General features: G+C 43.5%; 1 protein-coding gene across 1 annotated transcript in view; it reads right to left on the bottom strand.

Moving 5' to 3' along the window:
* The window catches only part of LOC145360388 (glutamate receptor ionotropic, delta-1-like), an 800432-nt gene that overhangs the window by 63821 nt on the left and 717886 nt on the right, over positions 1 to 18725 (bottom strand). Inside the window, exon 8 of the mRNA XM_080215582.1 lies at positions 16646 to 16765. Coding sequence (XP_080071708.1) covers positions 16646 to 16765 — 120 coding nt within the window. The remainder of the gene's footprint in view (positions 1 to 16645; positions 16766 to 18725) is intronic.

The following is an 18725-nucleotide window of genomic DNA, read 5'->3' as shown; positions in this document are numbered from 1 at the left end:
AAGAGGAAGAAAAATGAAGAAAGACAATAAAGAAATAAAAGGTAGAGAACAGTTTTAAAATAAAGGAGTTGAGGTGGGGTGAGCTAATCATCTGAAGTTGTTGAATTCGATATTAAGACCGGAAGGCTGTAAAGTACCTTGCCGGAAGATGAGATGTTGTTCCTCCAGTTTGCTTTGGGCTTCACTGGAACATTGCAGCAGGCCAAGGGCAGATATGTGATTGATTTTTATTTTGTTGTTGAGAGATGTAGAGGATAGTTACTGAGCAGAGTCATAAGAGTCAGCTAGTGACTTTTAATAAAAGCATAAAGCATTTTTCAACAAAAAGAGATGACCAATGGTGGAATTTTCCAGCTATTCCTGCCAGTATGAGTTTCCAGTCCTGCCGCCAACAATCCCTCGCTGCAGGCTCCCCTGGCGATGGAGAGTGTGAACATTGGGAAACCCTGTTGACAGGGATGGGACTGGGAGATTATGCTGCTGGCCAATATCAGGCTGCCTCTGCAAATGGCTGGAAAGTACTGCCCCATAGAGCACAACTCCTTCACTTTACAGAAATATATAGAAATTCGTAAAGATAACATCAGTTACAAAATCTATCTTATACTCTAAAGTTCACACTAAGCAGACAGTCCGTGTAAACTCACAGGTGAACTGTGATTGGACATACTACACTCCAAAACCAAGTTTCTGTGGATTTCTCATCAAACCCCCTCGATACACACATGCCACAAATCCAAGGTAGCCACATCCCAGAGACCGGTGGGGTGCACTGGGAACTGAGAGTCTCAGCCTTTGAGGGCCTAAACTCCATTCTGAAGGTAAGCATTTTCTTTTACCTTCTTGGGTTCATCACCCATGATGGTGGTTTGCTATACTCTCGAACAAACACAAAACAAGGTGATTGTGGAAAATGCTGGTGTGTTTCTGAGGGTGAATACACACGGCATTTGCACAATATTTCAGTGAGGTTCCAACACATTTGACATAAGCTAGTTCTGCCTCTCCTGAAGTAGCAGATGGAACAGTTTATTAAAATGATTCTGACATTAATTCAATGCACATTAATATATCAACAGCCACACACTTCAGATACTGCAGTCTTAGATTAATTGTGTCATAGAGTTTTACTGCATAGAAAGAGACCCTTCAGCCCATCATATCCATGCCAGTTATCAAGCACCTATCTATTCTAAATTTGTTGTCCAGCACTAGGTCTGTAGCCATATCTATGGCATTTCAAGTGATCATCTAAATGCTTCTTAAATATTGAGAGGGTTCCCAACTCTATTATCCTTTCAGGCAGCAAGTTCCAGGTTCCCACCACTCTCTGGGTGGAAAAGATTTTCCTCAAGTTTTTAGGAAAGCAAGGTTGTTTTAAGGGATTTATATTTTTATCAGTAAACCTTAGAAATAAGATATCGTTTAATTAAACACAGTTTAATTAAATGTTTCTGTGGAAGGATGGGTAAAATCTATAGTTAGATTCATGTTGGCGAAAGTTGTTTGTATGTGTGGGCTTTCTACTGTGCTTCGAGAGGGTTACTATATGAAGAATCAATAAACTAGCAATGGTCACTTAGCAACGGGGAGCCTTGTAAGATAGTAAAGCTTTCAAGTTTAAGTTTTAGCTGGATATACTCAGCTGAAGAAGACAGCAGGGAGTGAACATCTCTCAACTTTGCCTGGAGAAGCTGGACAGGACAGGATCTGCAAGGAGACAGACTTCCTAAAGAATCAATTCCTATCCAAATAACCAGAGAACTGGGGCAGAAAGACTATCTGAAGATGACTGAAGCTAAGAAAACCAAGACCAAGGTGTTGGTCAGAAACATTCAAGGAAGAGTAAACAAAGTACTCCAAGTTAAAGGGACAATTGCAGTAACCCTCGCTTTAAATTGGGAAAGTCGACATCAGAGGTAAATCAAAAGTTTGATGCCATTTTGGTAGAGTGTGGGAATCTAGAGTTAAAGTAATTGTGTAAAGTTTGTACAGCATTCAAGACAAAGAAATCCAAAAGGCGTGATGCAAAACCTGGATACTAGGGCCTGCAGATAAAAGTGGAGCGAAGATTTTGTTTAAAAGAATAATCTGTAAAATCTGGTCTGGATTTCAAAATGCACAGTAAGAAGTCTCACAACACCAGGTTAAAATCCAACAGGTTTTTTTGGTAGCAAACGCCACTAGCTTTCGGAGCTTTTCCCCTTTATCAGGTGAGTGGGGAGTTCTGATCACAAACAGAACATATAAAGGCACAGTTGACAAAGAGGCAAAGCCTTGAAAGCCACTGGCATTTGCTACCAAAAAAACCTGTTGGACTTTAACCTGGTGTTGTGAGACTTCTTACTGTGTTTACCCCAGTCCAACACCGGCACCTCCACCTCATGACTACTTTCAAAATGCAAACCATTAAAGGAAACATTATTATGAAAGAAGATTTTAAAGCATGTATTTGGGAGTGATGTTTATAAACCACCATGTGACAAGCATCTTGGGGGATTCTGAGCAGAAATCCACAGACACTAATTTGGGTTCAGAGCATAGTGTGGGTATTTGACCACAGCCAATCTATTGCTTAATTGGACTTTGTGTTATTGAGACCACTGCAGCTTAAGGTATGCTTTGTAATCCGTGTTAAACTTGAAAATCTGTATATAGTTGTGAAGTTAAGTGGAGAGTAAATGAGCATTGTATCATCATCCAATGTTTCGGGTTTAATAAAATTTTTTCTTGTTGAAACTAATAAGCAGTCCTATAGCTCTGTTCCTCCATATTTTCTTAAAAAAATTTAATGTTATGGTCTTTTGAGCCAGGGTTCCATTCTGGAATCTTCCCAACCAGTAGTAACATCAACTGGGAGCGCAGCACATGGTGTGGACCTCTGTCACTACATTCAAACATCAACAATAAAACATTCTGGCAAAGTGACCAGGTGCCAGATGGCACGCTGGCACAGTGATTAGCACTGCTGCCTCACAGTGCCTGGAACCCAGGTTCGATTTCTGGCTCGGGTCACTGCCTGTGTGGATTTTGCACATTCTCCCCGTTCTGCATGGGTTTCCTCCGGGTGCTCCAGTTTCTCCTACAGTCCAAAAGACATGCTGGTTAGGTGCATTGATCTAAACAGATGCTGGAGTGTGGTGACTAGGGGATATTCACAATAACTTCATTGCGGTGTTAACGTAAGCCTTACTTGTGACACAAACAAATAAACTTAGAAGAACATTACAAAGAGATATTTTTAAACTCAGATGAAAATCATTCGTTTACTTCTGATACTATTGTTTGAGCAAAGGTAAGTTTAGGATAAGAATTTACACCACATCTGAAAACATTCTTTAGTTTTGTACGTGGAAAGTTTGTGCAGCATAAGAATCAACCCCCAGTTATTCCAGCAGACAGTGTATTTCACACGATTTATATCCTTGTTGCAGTTTTAGTAATAATCCAGGTTTAGCTGTTCACGCGTCAGTCTGTTTCCCTCACTGGGCTGTGTGGGATTATGGGTGGGTATTTAATAATTATGACAATGGATTAATAACCAAATATTCCATGTTCAGATCCCACCTCAAAAAGGTGTGGAATTGATCTTAATAAATCTAATGCTCTGTGAAGTTAAGCAAAAGGACATGAGTATAAAAGGGTCTGCGTGGTCATAAAAGCACAACTGGTTCATTATATTGTTTAAGAAGAGGAATCCTTCTGCCTTCCTAACTCTCCGTGTACTGATAAATCAGGATTTCTTCATGTTGAGAATTATTAGTCGGTAACTCTGAGAGCAGACTGAATTCTGGGTGAGGGGCTTATCATTCCCACTCACAGAGGTTTGGAAGTAAAAAACACTGATTGAGATCTGAAAGACACAACTACCAAATGAGCCCAGCTCCTGGCCTAAGGGAACCAGTTCCAGGGACTGTCTGGACTGTTTCCTCTGGCCAGCTGTTACAGGCATGTTTACCCATGGTAACAGTCACCATGACCAACAGTCCACTGTCAGAGTATGCTGAAATTTGTGTAACACTGTTAATGTACTTTGTGGGCCAGATAGAGACCTGATAACTGCAAATTGGCCTTTCACAAGAGGCAACGTGCTGTCAACATCAGCAGCAGAATTCACCAGGTTATCAATCTTAATTTGATGTGGAGCTTGGGTGAGAACACCAGTTGTAGCAGTAAAAGTTAAAATGAGGTGTGATGCTGGTGAATCTAACACACTCAGCTCTTTGTGTACAAAACACTAAAAATAGCAGTGACTGAGTCATCTGTAGGCCACCAAATCCAGTCAAGAATAGTGGGAAGCTCCCCAGCCGAGGGGATTTTCACACTAACTTCACTGCAGTGTCAATATAAGTCTACTTCTGACACTAATAAATAAACTCTAAAAACTAAAACTTCAACCATGATGGAGTTCAGCATGAATCCAAAACAAAGAATTTAGGGAGGCACAGTGGTTAGCACTGCTGCCTCACAGTGCCAAAAACGTAGGTTCAATTCAAGGCGTGGGGCACCATCTGTGTGAAGGTTGCACATTCTCCCCATGTTTGCATGGGTTTTTTCCACGTGCTCCTGTTTCCTCCCATAGTCTAAAGATGTGTGGGTTAGGTGGATCAGTAATGCCAAATTGCCCCTTAGTGTCCACAGACATGTAGGTAAGAAGGATCAGCAGGGTAAATTTGTGGGGCTGTGGGGATAGAGCCTGGGTGGGATCATCTTTTGGAGAATTGGTGCAGTCACGATGGGCTGAATGACCTCTTCATGCACTGTCAGGATTCTATGAAAGGTTGAAGTTTTTCCACATTTCTCCACATATTTGATGCTGCCTTGTTGAAGGTGCATGTAATAGGTAAAATAGAAATGTTTCCATCCTGTTAAATTTGCCAAGTACGACCATGTTAGCAGCATCCCAGGAAGCCACATAACAAATTGTGATGTCTCCACATAGCTGTCATTCTAAATGCTTTTCCATTTGAGTCATTTTTTTTGGAAGCTGGGTCAATATTTCTGCAGGGGCCCTCATACTTGTTCAGGATGACCCTGACTGCAGAATTCTGAAAACCCTATATTTCTAGTCTTCTTGTGATGGTGTTACTGCAGGAGAGCAAGCAGCCTAAAAGAAATTAATCTTTTCTTGTGTTTGACTTGGATTCACAAAACTTTGCGTTAATGGATTTTGTAATCATCTCGACCTGTGCATGGAGAAACATTGCAACTTCCTCCTACAGTGCAAACGTCCCAACATAAGCAATTCACCCACAGTGCAAGGAATTGTTCACCATTTACCCTCTCCAAAACTGCCATAATTTTTAATAAACCTAGTATTTAACTCAATGTCAATGACTCAAGATTAGATTTCATCGGCAATACTAATGAGTGAGAGTTAGATAAATAAGGGATGTATGAATAGAGAGAGACAGCTTGTTTCCAGCTTGTTTTAATTCCCTTCATACCGTCTGTTGTACAGCAGAGACATGAAGTGAATCTCATTCATTGCAGTTGGAGCTCAGTATCAGTTAGGACAAGTCATTAACTGAATACCTAGCAGCAATCTACACGGCTGTGTTACTCTGCTGGTTACGGTAATAATTGCTCTGTGGGACTGGCTAGCCAGCACAAAGGGTCATGCAGGTTCCTGAGTTAATGAGTTGTTGGCCCTCGGAGCAATTTCATTTGTTCACCTCATACAAGAATTGGCTCTGTCTCTATTACACACTTAGACCAGGGGAGTAAACAAGAATGACTTCACATTCTGTACACTGACCCTGCTTAAACAAAACATTTATTTGTTCTTTAATCTCTCTCAGTTCCAGCATTCCAAACTTGTGCCAGCTTTTTATTTATATGCCCAGATCAAACGAAGAGAGAGACAGACTCTGCTGAAATCCATCACTATGTTTAAATCTCTAAATCTAATCATTCATATTGGCCTGGTATGGATGCTCCCATTCTCTGCTCAGAAGATATCTATGTTCAAACATTTACATGCATGTTGGAAGAGTCAAGACTGAGGGACCCAGAAGGCTGGCTAGGTTACTGCTGGATTTAAATCAACTATATAGACTTTCCAAAGGAATGTGATACAGTGCCACACAACTGTTTTGAGAGAAAAATCGTAGCTGACGGAATAAAAGGGATAACAATATCATGGATACAAAATTGGTGAATGGTAGGAGGCAGACAGGAATAATGGTTATTTTTCAGGCTGGAGAAAGGTTTGTAGTGGTATTGCCCAGGGATTGGGATCCTTGCTTTTCCTGAAATATATTAATGATCTACAACTTGATGTGGAGAGGACAGTTTCAAAGTTTGCAGATGATATGAAACTTGGAGGCATTTTGCTCTGTGAAGAACATAAGAACTAGGAGCAGGAGTAGGCCATCTGACACCTCAAACCTGCTCCGCCATTCAATAAGATCATGGCTGATCTTTTTATGGACTCAGCTCCATTTACCCGCCCACTCACCATAACCCTTAATTCCTTTACTGTTCAAAAATTTATCTATCCTTGCCTTAAAAATATTCAATGAGGGAGCCTCAATTGTTTCACTGGGCAGGGAATTCCACAGGTTCACAACCCTTTGTGTTAAAAAATTCCTCCTCAACTCATCTGCTTCCCCCTATTTTGAGGCTACACCCCCTAGTTCTAGTTTCACCCACCAGTGGAAGCACCTTGCTTCTATCTTATCTATTCCCTTCATAATTTTACATTTTTCTATAAGATCTCCCCTCATTCTTCTGAATTCCAATGAGTATAGCCCCAGTGTACTCAGTCTCTCCTCATAAGCCAATCCCCTCAACTCTGGAATCAACCTAGTGAATTTCCTCTGGATCTCCCTCCAGTGCCCGTAAATCCTTTCTCAAGTAAGGAGACCAAAACTGTACACAGTACTGCAAATGTAGCCCAGCCAAAACCTTATACAACTTTACAGCTAAGGAGTCAGCGTAGATCTTCAAAAGGGCATAGAGAAGTTGGTGGAATGGGCAGATAGGTGTAGATGATGTATTTTGGTAAGAAGAATATGAAGAGACAATGGGCCCTATTTTACCATTGCATCACACCCGAAAATGTGGTAAAGTCGGGCGTGAGACTATTAACATGATCCACCCCCACGTCCGCACAGATGGTCACTTTACTGAAACCCGGGAATGGCCACGATCCGATTTGCACCCGAAACAAGCGCAACGGCGATTTAACTGCATTTGCATGCATTTAAATTGAATTAATGAACTGCCCGCCCAACTCTATCAGCATTTTCCCACTTCCAGCCGTGTTTGCCGATCCGGAACCGCACCATAATGGACATGCTGAATAAAAGACTGTTTCGGGCACTCCAGCTTCTGAAGAGGCAAGTTCAGAGCTTCTAAAGGCTCTCTGACTCAGATCGGTGGTGGAGGGGAGAGGGAGGGAGGCGGGTCAAATCATCCTCCAGTTGGGGGAGGAGGGGAGTGAGGCCAGATTGTTCACTGGGGGGGGTGGGGGAATGAGGAGAGATCGTTCTCTGGGGGGGGTGGGGGAGTGAGGCCAGATCGTTCACTGGGGGGGGTGGGGGAATGAGGAGAGATTGTTCACTGGGGGGGGTGGGGGAGTGAGGCCAGATCGTTCACTGGGGGGGGTGGGGGAATGAGGAGAGATTGTTCACTGGGGGGGGGGGGGTGGGGGAGTGAGGCCAGATCGTTCACTGGGGGGGGGTGGGGGAATGAGGAGAGATCGTTCTCTGGGGGGGGGCGGGGGGGAGTGAGGCCAGATCGTTCACTGGGGGGGGTGGGGGAGTGAGGCCAGATCGTTCTCTGGGGGGGGGGGGGGGGGGGGGGGGGGGGTGAGGGGTGGGGGAGTGAGGCCAGATCGTTCACTGGGGGGGGTGGGGGAGTGAGGAGAGATCGTTCACTGGGGGGGGTGGGGGAGTGAGGCCAGATCGTTCACTGGGGGGGGTGGGGGAATGAGGAGAGATCGTTCTCTGGGGGGGGGGGGGGGAGTGAGGCCAGATCGTTCACTGGGGGGGTGGGGGAGTGAGGAGAGATCGTTCACTGGGGGGGGTGGGGGAGTGAGGCCAGATCGTTCTCTGGGGGGGGGGGGGGTGGGGGAGTGAGGCCAGATCGTTCACTGTGGGGGGTGGGGGAGTGAGGAGAGATCGTTCTCTGGGGGGGGTGGTGGGGGGGTGGAGGGAGGCAGATAAGATGTATCTCTAGTGGGGGAAGGGGGACAGGCCCAATCACTCACTGGAAGAGCAGGGAGCAGATGGATCTCTGGTTGGGGGGAGGTTCGCTGCCACTCTGCAGGTGATCGGTGGGGGGAAGGGGGTTGGTGGCTGTGATTGGTCTGGGTAGCGGAGAGGGGGAAGGGGTTGATATGGGGGACAGTGATGTCTGTGGGGACCATCGCTCCTGACCTGCTTTCTGCTGCCCGGAAGCGATCTGACACAGGCGTGCTTTTTCAAATTGTTTTCTAACTGTGCACGCACAGTTCAGAGCTCAGATCATTTTGGGTGCGCTAACCCCCACCCACAGCGTGAATCGGAGCCACGATTTTGTTTTTCAGGCTGAGTGCTAATGGGGGCTCCTGAGAGCAGGTTTCCAAGTCGGGTCTGAATTGTGCCCAGATTCAGCACTTAGAATGAAAATGGTAAAATTGGGCCCAATATAAAATAAGAAGTACAACTCCTAAAGGGTGCAGGAGCAAAGGGACCTGGGTGTACATGGATCATTGAAGGTGGCAGGACAGGTGGGGCTTTATTTAGAGGAGCACAAGAGCATGGAGGCTGTGCTGAACTTATATAAGATACTAGTCAGACCTCAGCTGGAATATTGTGTACAATTCTGGGCACCACACTATCGGAAAGATGTGTACGCATTGGAGAGAGAGAAGTTTATAGGAATGGTTCCAGGATGAGAACATTCAGTTATGAGGATGGATGGGAGGGGTTGGGACTGTTCTCCTTGGAGAGAAGGCGGCTAAGAGGAGATTTGATAGAGATACGAAGAACAAAGAAAATTACAGCACTGGAACAGCTCCTTTGGCCCTCCAAGTCTGCACCGACCATGCTGCCTAACTTAACTAAAACCCCCTACCCTTCCGGGGACCATATCCCTCTATTCCATTCTCATTCATGTATTTGTCCAGACCCCCCTTATCCGCTTCCATTACCTTCCCCGGCAATGAGTTCCAGGCACCCACCACTTCTGTGTAAAAAAATCTGCCTCATACAATCTCCTTTAAACCTTGCCCCTCGTACCTTAAACCTGTCCCCCAGTAATTGACTCTTCCACCCTGGGAAAAAGATTCTGACTCTCCGCTCTGTCCATGCCACTCATAATCTTATCAACTTCTATCAGGTCTCCCCTCACCTCCATCGCTCCAGTAAGAACAAACCAAGCTTCTCCAACCTCTCTCACAGCTGATGCCCTCCATGCCAGGCAACATCCTGGTAAATCTGTACCCTCTCCAAAGCCTCCACATCCTTCTGATGTGTGGCAACCAGAATTGAACACTATATTCCAAGTGCAGCCTCACTCAGGTTCTATGAAGCATCAACATGATTTGCCAATTTTAAACTCAATACCTTGGCCGATGAAGGCAAGCATGCCATATGCCTTCTTGACTACCTTCTCCCCCTGCGTTGCCACTTCCAGTGACCTGTGTATCTGTACACCCAGATCCCTGTGCCTATCAATACTCCTAAGGGTTCTGCCATTTACTGTATATTTCCTGTCTGTATTAATCCTTCCAAAATGCATTACCTCATATTCATCCGGATTAAACTCTATCTGCCACCTCTCAGCCCAAGTCTCCAGCTGACCTTTATTGATAACGATGGTCCTCATCGCTATCCGCAAATCCACGAACCTTTGTGTTATCCGCAAACCTTACTTTTCAAAATCCTGAGGGGTCTGGACAGGGACCCGTCGTAAAAAGAATCAAGAATGGGAGGGCACAGATTTAAAGTGATTTGCAAATGCGATGCAAACAAAAATACTTTTTGACCCAGTAAGTGATTCAGGTCAGGAACACACTGCCTGGAAGTGTGGTGTAGGCAGGTTCAATGGAAGCATTCAAGAGGGTATTAGATGATTATTTCAAATAGAAACAATGTGCAGGAGAACAGGGAAAAGACAGGGGAATGACACCAAGAGTGGAATTTTATCGGCACATCCACCCAAGGTTTGTACGATCCTGCCTGAGGCTTACAGAGAATGCTGTTCTCCGAGCTTCACCACCCCTGGAATCAGGCAGGCGTGCCAGTAAAATTCCTGCCCAAATCTTAATGCCCATTCAGAGAGCTGGAGCAGACAAAATGGGCCAAATGGCCTCCTTCTGGAGGGAAGGAGAATAAATAAATAGAAGTAAAATTAAAACATAAAGGTCAGTATCTGAGAGACAAAACAGGTAAAATGAACGTTAGAAAATGGTGTTGTTTGTAATAGTCGGAGTGAAGTGGATTCTTCACCCATCGATCCAGGGTCTTTCACCCAGTGTGTTGCAGGTTACGTTTAACAATTAAAATGTGGACCTGTTGCCATTAACAATCCATTTCTCACTGTCAATACCTGAACCACATTAGTACATGGATTCTAAACTGTGCTGTAATTGGACAGAGATCACGGAAGCACAACACTAACTTTTCAATCTGTCCCAGACATTACTGAAGTCAAAGCCCCCTCACCTCTGCCCGGTACACCATAAATATTACCGATCTACCTGGAGCAGACAGTGAGAGTTTAAAGTGAACTTGTAGTGTGGAAATGAGTATCAGTGTAGACCCTGGCAATAGAGGATCTCAGAATCAGGGGCTGGAATAGAGCAGTAAACCTGTTAATGACATTTATAAAGTGATGTCTTGGGAACCAGAGTCATTATCCAGTTCCCAAGCCTGAAACTTATGGTGAATTTACGAACAGCAGAAACCTGGGATTATTGGTGATGTTACTCCAGAGAATGTTGTACTTTTCCGGCTGTTCAAAGAACTTTTGAGATAATATTCAGGAAATATTTGCCACGCTGGTTATGTTGTCATCCGCTGTCTCCGAATAGCTGCTCTCACTGTTGCAAGGTGACACACTCCTCATTCCCTGAGTTATTACAGCACCGCGAAGGCATTCCTTCTCCCAGTGAGAGTATAACATCGGCTTCAGCCTGAGTTTAACTATTATCGGTTTCCTCTTGGGGAAGCACAGGCCATGTAATAGGATAAAGATTCATTTGTTTGACCCTTCACCTTAGCCGGGGTGTAAAATAACTGATATAGGATTGGCAACCTGTTATGGAAATCAAGGAAAAAGAAAACTGGGCACGTGTGTTATGGTTTAGTTGAGTTTTGTTTATTAATGTCACAAGTAGGCTTACATTAACACTGCAATGAAGTTACTGTGAAAATCCCCTAGTTGCCACACTCTGGCACCTGTTTGGGTACACCGAGGGAGAATTTAGCATGGCCAATGCACTCAACCAGCACGTCTTTGGACTGTGGGAGGAAACCGGAGCACCCAGAGGAAACCCATGCAGACATGGGGAGAGCATGCAGGCTCCACGCAGACAGTGAACCAAGGCTGGAATCAAACCCGGTGCAGTGAAGCAGCAGTGCTAACCACTGTGCCACTGTGGGTGGGGCATGAAGCACGCAGAGCAAATAACGGCAGAAACGGGTGGGACGCATAATGGGTGGGGCACGACGTACAATGGATGGGACGCAACGTGTAATGGGTGTGACATGTAATGGGTGTGATGCGTAATGGGTGTGATGCGTAATGGGTGTGATGCGTAATGGGTGGGACGTGTAATGGCTGTGATGTGTACTGGGTGGGACATGACATGTAACGGATGTGATGTATAATGGGTGGGACATGACATATAGTGGGTGTGATGTGTAACGGGTGTGACATGACATGTAATGGGTGTGATGTGTGACGGGTGTGATGTGACATGTAATGGGTGTGATGTGTAATGGGTGGGATGTACGATATGGGAAAATGGAATGTGTCCGCTTTGGCAGGAAGAAGGGAAAAGCAGAATATTATTTAAATGGAGAGATTGCAGAACTCTGAGGTGAAGAAGAACCCAGTGTCCTGGTGGATGTATCAGAAAAGGCTGGTCTGCAGATGTAGCAAGCGATTAAAAAGACAAATGGAACGCAGGTGTTTAATTTAAGGTGAATGAAATATAAAAGTTTGATAGGGTGGATTCCAGGAAGCTGTTCCCTCTTACGGGAGAGATGAAATCCACAGGGACACAGTTTGAAAATAAAAGATCTCCTTTGTAGGACAGGGATGAGATATTTTATATCTCTGAGAAAGTTGTGTGTTTGAAAGCCTGTTCCTCAGAGAAGCTGGGTTATTGCATTAATTCATTTGGCTAAATTAGAGTTTAGATAGACATGGGAGTCAAGGGTTACAAGGATCTTATTAAATGGCAGAACAGGTTTGAAGGGACGAATGGCCTATTCCTGCTCCTATGTTCCTAACTGGAGCATGTAATGAGCAATCTAATGTAAATGAAACATTCAGGCTCTGTAACTGGAGCATGCACTGAGCGCAAGATGAACTTATTAACTCCCAGCAAGTCCATCCGTGCAGGACTAGTACAGCTGGCAGAGAGAATGTGAACCTATGTTGCTATCTGAACAATGAGGTGTGAGGGTGTGCAACCCTGCCAGTACTAATGGGTAATAACTAAAGAGTTCATGTGTTACATTTGTGGAAACAATGCTGAAAGGAGACTAGTATGTGATAGATTTGAAACTGCCAAGACACACAATCATAATATACTGGAGAAATGCTGAATTCATCAGCATAAATTTCCTTTCTCTGATTTTGCACACCCATTATCTTATTAATGCTGGTATTTCAACAGTAGATCACCATAGGAACACATTAAGCTTCCATTCATAATCACCAAGCACGAGTTTGAGGCTCAGAGGTCGAGTTTGACCTCGACATTCACTTTGATGATATAATATGGATTCAGGGAGCCAGAGCAAAGAAAATGTCTGTGACTAATTGTCGCACCTACATCTTCAGCACGCTTCACAAATTAGATTATTGTTGATATAATTCACTTGATCACATCAATTTCTGCAGTCATTCTCTTTCTGAAACTCTCGCATTGTCCCACTTGAAGAGTTTTCTGGGGTATTGAACTGAAATCTAAACCATCCATTAGAGTCTTTGACATATAATTTGACCTAACAATCCTCCCCACCCGATATAATGTTTACTTTAGAGAAAGTAGGACACTGTGGATGCTGGACATCTGAAATAAATGCAGGAAAAAGATGGAAAAAGTCAGCAGGTCTGGCAACATCTGAGGAGAGAGGGACAGTTAATATTTCCAATCTGTATGATTCTCCTTCAGAGCTGGTTCACTCGCTTTCTCTCTCCACAGATGCTGCAAATGTGCTGAGTGTTTGGATTTTTCTTTATTTGAGGGGTTTGTTAAGGGGATTAAGGGTTATGGGGAGAGGGCGGGAATGTGGAACTGAGCCACGACAGATCAGCCATGATCTTATTGAATGGCGGGGCAGGCTCGAAGGGCTAGACGGCCTACTCCTGCTCCTATTTCTTATGTTCTTATTACCCCTCTGCCACTGAAGGCCAGTGGAGGTAACTTTTCTGCCTGTTTGTTGAGCGGTTAGCTTGAAAACAATATATTCAAAATCTAATGGATAGATTGGAATGAAAGCTGGCACACGGATTGGCTATGGCCAATTTTGGTGATGATGCAGATCTGGAATTTCTAAAGGATTTATTAACATTGGGAAATAATGTGAATTGCATTTTCCGAATCTCATGGATTGTCTCAGCTGTTCTGGTACAGTTTATCACAGCTCTGATAATGAGAGCAGAGTTTACTGAGCAGGTTGTTGGAGGCAGGTTAGCCTGAAGACATTAATTACATCTTTTTCTGCTTAGTTACTGACAAGGAAAAGCTGCAAGGAAGACTGCATAACTGTAATAACATTGCATTAACACATCCTGGCAAAGATATGTGCTCTAAGTAATACCCATCCCACTTGTTTTGGATTGATTTTGTTGGAGAACATGCTAATGGGAAACACGATGTTATATTGTAACTGTTAATTTTGGGGACCAATTTATAAGTAAATAATGTGCCTTCAATTAATCTTTCTGTCAGATTTACTAATTTAAAAGTTAAACATCTTTACAACTCATAATCACAAGGCAATTTTAAATAATTGCCTCTTAAATGTGTTTAATGATGTGGATAATGTGGCATCTCTCAGAATGAATGACAGCTCTCAATCACTAATTGGTGCTCATATTTAACCTTCACAAAGCAAATGTATTTTGCCCACACAATTCTCGATTTTATTTTGGAAAAAGATGGTTGATCCCAATAGACTTTCTTCTTTAGTCACAGCAGCTGGGAGAATCTTATCGGGTAAAGGAGAACCCATTCTCAGATCTGTACCGTCAGACCATTAACCACCTATAGTAAGGAGAAGATACAAATCCCCCAGATATCTGCAGGGAGAGGAGACAAGGAGAAGGTTCGATATGTGGAGTGAGACTGTGATTGGGTTGGGATTTTCTTTGGCGAATGTTTCAAAGTGTTAATGGATCTGCTACAAATAGAAAGCAGATCGATTCTCCCCACTTCAGCTGAGCATTGATATATTCCCATTTACTACAGACTAATCAATAGTAAAAGACTAGAAAACAGAATGTTAACACTATTGTATTTCATGCAAACCCACAAAACAGGGTCAAATGGTTGAATCACCTGGTTGTGACTTTTCGAACAACATAAAGTGATCCTTCGCTCACATCCCAGTAACGTGAGTGACCCTGCACTGTCCCCTTACAGAGGGTTTTCAGTAGATCACTTCATCATTTCACACTGAATTCTTCTGTCAGGCACATCAGTTTTTGTCCTTCTGCATTGGACGGTTACATTCTGCTGTGTACACAGTAATCTGATAACAGCACTCTGAGGGACACAGATTGCTAAGATATTGCTCTTTCACAGATGTGCTGGAACCTAGGCAGACTTTCATGGGCTACATATTGATACTGGTTAATGCATTGAACATCAAGGGGAAATAGTTATATTCTCTCTTGATGGAGATGGTCTTTGTGAGAACTGTTACTTGCCATTTATCCAAGCTTGGATATTGTCCCAGCTCTTTCTGCTTTTGAATATGGACTGCTTCAGTATCTGAGGTGCTGAATGTTGTGCTGTCATCAGCGAGGATCCTCATTTCTGACCTTATGATGGAAGGAAGGTCATTGATGAAGCAGCTGAAGATTGTTGGGTTTAGGATGCTGCCCTGAGGAACTCCTGCAGTGATGTCCTGGAGTTGAGATGATTGATCTTCAACCACCACAACCATCTTCCTTTGTGCCAGGTATGACTCCAATCATTGGAGAGTTTTCCCCCTGATTCCCAATGACTCCCGTTTCGCTAGAGCTCCTCAATGCCACAGTCTGTCAAGGACTGTCACTCTCACCTCACCTCTGCAATTCAGCTCTTTTGTCCACGTTTGAACCACTACAGGTAATGAGATCGGGAGTTGAGTGACCCTGGTAAAACCCAAACTGGGAGTCACTGATAGTACTGTCCATCACTCTTCTGGTGATGGACAGTAGATTGATTAGGCAGTAATTGGCCGGGTTGGATTTGTCCTGCTTTTTGTGTACAGGACATACCTGGACAATTTTTTACATTGTCAGTTAAATGCCAGAGCTGTACTGGAACAGCTTTGTTAGAGACATGGCAAGTTCTGGAACCTGAGTCTTCTGTACTATTTCTGGAATATTGTCAGGGCCCATTGCCTTTCCATTATCCAGAACGTTCAGCTGTTTCTTGATATCATGTGGAGTGAATTGAATTGGCTGGAGACTGGCATCTGTGATGCTGGGGACGACTGGAGGAGACTGAGGTGGATCATCCACTCAGTACATCTGGCTGAAGATTGCAGTGAATGCTTCAGCCTTATCTTTTGCTCTGATGTGCTGGGCTCCTCCATCATTCAGGATGGGGATATTTGTGCAGTCTTCTCCTCCAGTCAGTTGTCTAATTGTCCATCGCCATTCATAACTGGATGTGGCAGGACTGCAGATACTAAAATTAATGCTTGCCCGATATTATCCCTGAAGCAGATTTTTCAGGACAGACTAACCACTCATTGATCTTGTTGCTATGTTGTGAGCTTGCTGCATTTTGATTGGCTGGTCTAGTTTCCTACATCACAGTGACTCTGCTCCAAAGTATTTGATTGGTTGTGAAACATTTTGGGTATTTGTGTGAAAGGGAAAGATGTTTTTTTAACTGCAACTTGTACTTTTTTTCATTTATAGTTAGAATCCCATGTAATATTCAGCTTGTGACTTACATTGGGTGAACTGTCATTCACTCGATTCACAGGTTCTGCAGGGCAGTCTGTCAAAGGCTAGTTTAGAGAGAATCAGAATTCATACACAAGAACCCAAAGCTGTAATGAGTGCTGAGAGAAATTATCACAAGAAGATTTTCAAAGTGACACGGACTGAATGAAAACAGCTCAAAGTGGAGCTGCTGTCCCAGGGACAGGAATGAGAGTAGCGAAAGACCAATAATTGTACAATCTCTTCACTTCTTACTTTAGACGATACTAGCTGGTAGTGTGCAGTAAGGAATGAGAAAAAGATTTGTATTTACCCTTCGAATATCTTTCCCAAAGGTTTCACTGTAACTCGTGCCAAGGATCTCAAAGTTAACATTGGAGTTTGACGCACCATTTGCGAATCCCATGGCTCCTGTCAGTCCAACAATTTGACCCTAAGGAAATAGAGGAGAGAACAATTACTCAGCACACATTCAGATCATCACCCATTTCCTGCTCCATCCAATAGCAGCTGCTCCTTCAGAGTATTGATTCTGAACATGGAATATGACCCTTTGCCCAAGAATAATTCTGGGGAACATTCCTGGGGACAGTGACTTTAACATGGATTCCATGAGCCATGTAATGAGTACTTCACATGGGCAGGTGGAACTAGATCATGGCATTGTACTCCAATAGAATCCATTGCCTTCAAGAAACTCCAGTGGATCAAAACTAAAGCAAAATACTGCAGATGCTGAAATCTGAAACAAAAACAGAAAATGCTGGAAAATCTCAGCAGTTCTGTCAGCATCTGTGGAGAGAGAATAGAGCCCATGTTTCGATTCCCGGCTTGGGTCACTGTCTGTGTGGAGTCTGCACATTCTCCCCATGTCTGCGTGGGTTTCCTCCGGGTGCTCCGGTTTCCTCCCACAGTCCAAAGATGTGCAAGTTAGGTTGATTGGCCACACTAACGTTGCCCCTTAGTGTCCTGAGAAGCTAGAGAGATTAGCAGGTAAATAGGGATATGGGGGTAGGGCCTGGGTGGGATTGTGGTCGGTGCAGACACGATGGGCCAAATGGCCTCTTTCTGCACTGTCGAGTTTCTATGATTTCTATGCATCTGGATGACCCTTCGCCAGCTCTGTTCTAATGGATCAAAATGGTTAACAATAGCTCCCATTTTATTGTATCTAAATGAACCAAATGGGTAAGACCGGTACAGAGGGATATGGGCCAAATGCGGGCAATTGGGACCAGCTTTAGGGTTTAAAACAAAGGGCAGCAGGAATAAGTTGGGCCAAAGGGCCTGTTTCCATGCTGTAAACCTCATTGACTCTAAATTACTCCCGCTTACTACCACAATATAGAATCTATCTGATTGAGTCACATCCATCCATCTGAGAGAGGCAGAATAGTTGGGTAAGTATTGGATTGCAGTATAGGAAAGCTAGCACAGTTTAGAGTGACCAAATGGTCTTTTCTGAACTGTAAAGTTCTGTTGTTCGAAGATTCAATGTAAAATTTGATCCTAAGTAGAATAAAACAAATCATTTCCAATTCACACCCATTACTTAAAATATAATGTACAAAACCAGTTTTCATTAACTCCTAGTATATACAACACAATACATCCGGGCCAACATTTATTTACCAACAATGCTAACATGGATGATCTGGTCATTTACTTGTTGCATGTAGGAGTTTGTTGTGTGTAAATTGGTTGTGGTGTCCTAACATTACAATAACAATTACATTTCAATTGCTGTAAGCATTTGGGACATGTTGAAGTCACAAACAGGCCAGATAAATGCAAGTTCCTGTTTTTTTTCCAACATCAGTTCCTGTTCTTTGCCATTATATTAAATTCTAACTCTTGTGAATTCCTTGTTGTGCTTTTGCAGAAAACTGATTGTTGGACCAGTAAGTATACAGTCTTCATCAAACAAAAATGGTCAGATTACTGGTATGATCATTTCTGTACAGCTGACACTATTGGCTTACCCAAGGCTCAGTTGGACACGTCTCCTGTATTTGCCTCCTGTAATTTTGAAAAGAGGTCTTTTTCACTGAGTTACTCAGTGAAAACCAGAGAGGTGGGAAATGGGAGATAATTTTGTGTTAGATTTGTTGGGATTCAGAGTGTGATGATAACCGAGTCACTGCTGTTTGCATAATGGGACGTGGTTTCACATCTTGTGCTTCTTTATCTGACACGGAACGGGAGGTGAGCTGAGATTCTGCAAATCAGTTTTCACAAACAGACATTGGATTCTGATTTAGTCACAGTTTGCAGCAGCACTTGGCACTGATTGGCAAACTAATTACATAATTATCAGGACACATTGCTAATAACAGCAGCAACGTGTCTGAAAGATCCATGGCACAGTTATCCAGCCATCTGTCAGCACACAT

Source organism: Carcharhinus amblyrhynchos, chromosome 31 (assembly GCF_965287045.1).
Source record: "Carcharhinus amblyrhynchos chromosome 31, sCarAmb.v2.hapA, whole genome shotgun sequence".
Classification (NCBI taxonomy): Eukaryota; Metazoa; Chordata; class Chondrichthyes; order Carcharhiniformes; family Carcharhinidae; genus Carcharhinus; species Carcharhinus amblyrhynchos.
This window is presented reverse-complemented; position numbering and strand designations above follow the sequence as displayed.